This window comes from Myotis brandtii, unplaced genomic scaffold, assembly GCF_000412655.1.
Source record: "Myotis brandtii unplaced genomic scaffold, ASM41265v1 scaffold145, whole genome shotgun sequence".
NCBI lineage: Eukaryota > Metazoa > Chordata > Mammalia > Chiroptera > Vespertilionidae > Myotis > Myotis brandtii.
This window is the reverse complement of record NW_005355204.1, coordinates 545661-550753: the sequence shown is the minus strand read 5'-3', so window position 1 is coordinate 550753 and position 5093 is coordinate 545661. Positions and strand designations below refer to the sequence as shown.

Sequence of the window (5093 nt, the reverse complement as noted above, 5' to 3'; positions counted from 1 at the left end):
AAAATATATTTAAAAAAATAAAATAAAATAAAAATAAAATAAATAAAAAAACTTTTTAACAAAAACATATACCCTATTAAAAGACTGTTGGAAAACAAGTAATCACTAATTTAAAATTATACATTGAGCCCAGCCGGTGTGGCTCAGTGGTTGAGTGTTGACCCATGAAACAGGAGGTCAGGGCTCATTCGATTCCTGGGGTTGTGGGCTCGATCCCAAGTGGGGGCATGCAGAAGGCAGCCAATCAATGATTATCTCTCCAGATGTTTCTATCTCTCACCACCCTTCCTTTCTGAAATCAATAAAAAAATATTTTTTAAAAGAAAAAGGAGGGGAATGGGAAATCTAGAGTAAAAAGTACAAAGTTATGTTCAGAACTATGGAAAGCTTACAGATAAAAAGTGTCACATTTCTGGTCATTATCTTTATTTATGAACAGAACTGGTTGGTATGTTTATATCAACAACTAGAGGCCCAGTGTACGAAGTCATGCACAGGTGGGGACCCTTGGCCTGGTCGGCGATCCGGGCCAATAGGAGTCACCAGGAGGTCATGGTTCGATTTCTGGTCAGGGCACATGCCTGGTTGCGGGGTCAATTCCCAGAAGGTAGCTGATCAATGATTCCCTCTCATCATTGATATTTCTTATTTTTTTTAAATATATTTTTATTTATTTCAGGGAGGAAGGGAGAAGAAGAAAAAGACAGAAACATCAATGATGAGAGCCAGCAGCAAGCTAACCTACCAGTCGGAGTGTTTGCCCTCTGGTGGTCAGTCCGCATCATAGCAACTGGTCGAGCAGTTGACTGAACAGATGACCAATCAGTCAGACACTTAGCATATTATGCTTTTATTATATAGGATTATTTTCCTTTCTATTTCCATTTGTCCAGATTTAATGTGTTTTCATCATTTGATCATAACTAAAAACCTCGGATTTCCTGAAATAGTATACTCTGTTATAATTACAAAAAAAATACTTAATATCTGAAATTTAATAAACCAACACTTTACCTTAAAAAAGGTACATGCTGGCAAAAGTCACTAAATTTATTTTCACACACAGATGAGCTTAGTCATCACTAATCTAAAAGTTCAGAGCTCATGCGCTTTGCATTACCACGTCCCTGTCATCTGCTTCAATGTCTGGTACATGTAGGTGTTCAATAAATATCTACACAGTGCGTGAATGAACATTTCCCTTAAGTAAAACAAAATAGTCTAATAGAAGGAGTAACCATGCCATTGCAATATTTTCAAATCAAAATAGGTACTAAGTATCAAAAAGCTTAATTGAATTCTAATCCAACACTAGACTTTCTCAGGAATTTTGAGTTTGAAGCCCAGTGATCTATAACATAAGCCTAGAGTCAGTTATAGCAGAACCCAGTGGGAGTGGGACACACTGGTGGGAACAAAAGTCACGTGCGCTACACTTTATGCAGCAATGAGGGCACAGAGGATGGAAGGTCAGGGAGGACCATTTACCTTAATGCCCCTGGAGAGGGAGGGAAGAGAGCAGGAAGGGTACTCCTTCCTGGGCCTGGAGACCTCCTTCCTCCTCCTCCTCCACCAGGGTCTCACAGGTGGCCCTTTGCCATCTCCACAAGGTCTACCATACCTATACTATCTGTACCACTGACTTTTAAAACTTTTATTTTTAATTTTAGACCAAAAAAAATTGCAGAATGATCACAAGAGTTCCCTTATCCCTTCTATCTTTTTCCCATTCCCCCTCCATAACTGGAGTAAAATTAGAAAAAATAAGAAATTAACACAGGTACAGTATTACTAACTACACTACAGACTTTGTTAGAAATTCACCAATTTCCCACTGATGATTTTTACCTGTTCTAGGATTCCATCCAGATCCTCACTGGACTTACTCTTTCTCCTTAATTCCCACCAATCTGGAACTCCATCTCTTTCACATCCTGGACTCTGTCCTTGATTTGGGTTTTTCCGATATTCTCTCACAATTAGTGATAGCTCTGAATTTTAATCATAGAGTAAAATATATATCATGACTCCAGTTACATAAACAATCAAATACATATAGGAGAGAAGAAAAACCTCTTCCTCAGAATTTATTCAGTTAATGAATGTAGAGGAAAGAGGCAAACAGCCTACTGCCCTGTGCTAACGCTAGCAGGCCAAAGCCTGAGCAAAAACAAGAGCTTCCTGATCTCTGAGTATCTTCCTCAAGACACTTAGCAACCACCAAGAGAAAGACAGTAGGAACCCAGAAGACACCAACCACACGACCAGGCGAATCTCACCAGGAATAAGGCACAAGGCCATCAGGCACCACCACTGGATAGAGGCAAAGGATACAAAACTTTTATCTTGACAAAAGACTCCTTTTCAACTTAATTATATTCATCTCAAGAGGAAACCTTGCATCGCTCACTACACTAAATATAAAGCCTGTAACACTGACAAAGTATAAAGTACATACTCCTGAAAATAAACACAATGAAGACAAAAGTGCAGTTACATTTTAAATTAACTAGATTAAAAAATAAACACTGATTACAACAAAACATAATACATTTATTTCTGAAAAGTCCCATCTGGAAACTAAGTTCTTTAAAGCAAAGAACTATGAGGAGCTATGTAAAATACAAGAGAAACACACTGGCATTAAAAAAAATTTTTATATTAAAAACAGATAATGCTAACTTCCATGTTTATCATTAGCTCAAGCACCTGGTATTTAACACCCTTCTCTGACATAGCTGGATTCTGAAAATGAATCTATAACCAAAACACTAAGTTTGATTTTGGTTCAACAAACTTTGTTTCAAGAAGGCATCAAGGGTCTGACCTTTTGAAAGTGGCGTTCTATCCAGTAATGTTCTCGGTGATTTTTTTAAAGGAGGTGGGGCTTGTTTCTATCCATTCACCATACTCATGGAGCTTACTCTTAACTTTATAAATGTGGGATGCAAAATACTTTGTTCAAGCTTTTCACAATTCTTTCCCCCACATGAAGGTGTGTATCCCATGGTTCCAGGTCAAGGGGAGACCTTCCTGCTTCCAGCACAGGGGACCTGCCCATATCTTCACAAAGCTGGAGGATGAAGGCCACTGCCTTGAACAGGGCGATGCATTGACACTCATAGGTACTACTCTTTTTATATATATGCTAGAGGCCCGGTGCACAAAAATTTGTGTACTGGGGGGAGAGTGGGGAGGACTGCGCCCTCTCACAGTCCGGGAGCCCTCAGGGGATGTCCCCATCCTCTGCCTGCTGGCACTCGCCTTGGCTGGCCTGGCACCGCGTGCTTGCCGGCACCGGCCCCGCCCCCCGCCAACTGGTCATTCCACCGTTCAGTCGATTTGCATATCACACTTTTATTCTATAGGATATATTATTGATTTCAGAGAGAAAGGGAGAGGGAGAGAGAAATAGAAACATCCATGATGAGAGAGAAAAATATATTTAAAAAAATAAAATAAAATAAAAATAAAATAAATAAAAAAACTTTTTAACAAAAACAATTAAAAGACTAAAAGACTGTTGGAAAACAAGTAATCACTAATTTAAAATTATACATTGAGCCCAGCCGGTGTGGCTCAGTGTTGACCCATTGACCCATGAAACAGGAGGTCAGGGCTCATTCGATTCCTGGGGTTGTGGGCTCGATCCCAAGTGGGGGCATGCAGAAGGCAGCCAATCAATGATTATCTCTCCAGATGTTTCTATCTCTCACCACCCTTCCTTTCTGAAATCAATAAAAAAATATTTTTTAAAAGAAAAAGGAGGGGAATGGGAAATCTAGAGTAAAAAGTACAAAGTTATGTTCAGAACTATGGAAAGCTTACAGATAAAAAGTGTCACATTTCTGGTCATTATCTTTATTTATGAACAGAACTGGTTGGTATGTTTATATCAACAACTAGAGGCCCAGTGTACGAAGTCATGCACAGGTGGGGACCCTTGGCCTGGTCGGCGATCCGGGCCAATAGGAGTCGGCCAGCCAGGGAGGGATTGTGGGAGGGCTCCAGGGCATGTCCCGCCCTCTCGCCTAGTCCTGATGCACTGGACCCCAGCAGCAAGCTAACCTACCAGTCGGAGTGTTTGCCCTCTGGTGGTCAGTCCGCATCATAGCAACTGGTCGAGCAGGTGACTGAACAGATGACCAATCAGTCAGACACTTAGCATATTATGCTTTTATTATATAGGATTTATTTTCCTTCTATTTCCATTTGTCCAGATTTAATGTGTTTTCATCATTTGATCATAACTAAAAACCTCGGATTTCCTGAAATAGTATACTCTGTTATAATTACAAAAAAAATACTTAATATCTGAAATTTAATAAACCAACACTTTACCTTAAAAAAGGTACATGCTGGCAAAAGTCACTAAATTTATTTTCACACACAGATGAGCTTAGTCATCACTAATCTAAAAGTTCAGAGCTCATGCGCTTTGCATTACCACGTCCCTGTCATCTGCTTCAATGTCTGGTACATGTAGGTGTTCAATAAATATCTACACAGTGCGTGAATGAACATTTCCCTTAAGTAAAACAAAATAGTCTAATAGAAGGAGTAACCATGCCATTGCAATATTTTCAAATCAAAATAGGTACTAAGTATCAAAAAGCTTAATTGAATTCTAATCCAACACTAGACTTTCTCAGGAATTTTGAGTTTGAAGCCCAGTGATCTATAACATAAGCCTAGAGTCAGTTATAGCAGAACCCAGTGGGAGTGGGACACACTGGTGGGAACAAAAGTCACGTGCGCTACACTTTATGCAGCAATGAGGGCACAGAGGATGGAAGGTCAGGGAGGACCATTTACCTTAATGCCCCTGGAGAGGGAGGGAAGAGAGCAGGAAGGGTACTCCTTCCTGGGCCTGGAGACCTCCCTCCTCCTCCTCCTCCACCAGGGTCTCACAGGTGGCCCTTTGCCATCTCCACAAGGTCTACCATACCTATACTATCTGTACCACTGACTTTTAAAACTTTTATTTTTAATTTTAGACCAAAAAAAATTGCAGAATGATCACAAGAGTTCCCTTATCCCTTCTATCTTTTTCCCATTCCCCCTCCATAACTGGAGTAAAATTAGAAAAAATA

General features: G+C 39.9%; 1 protein-coding gene across 1 annotated transcript in view; it reads right to left on the bottom strand.

The window, feature by feature from the left end:
* The window catches only part of UBE3C (ubiquitin protein ligase E3C), a 112891-nt gene extending 110590 nt beyond the window's left edge, over positions 1-2301 (bottom strand). Inside the window, exons 1-2 of the mRNA XM_014535567.1 lie at positions 2280-2301; positions 1849-1991 (exon numbers count right to left, since the gene is read on the bottom strand). Of these exons, the coding sequence (XP_014391053.1) occupies positions 1849-1991; positions 2280-2301 (165 nt within the window). The remainder of the gene's footprint in view (positions 1-1848; positions 1992-2279) is intronic.
* Positions 2302-5093: the final 2792 nt, after the last annotated feature.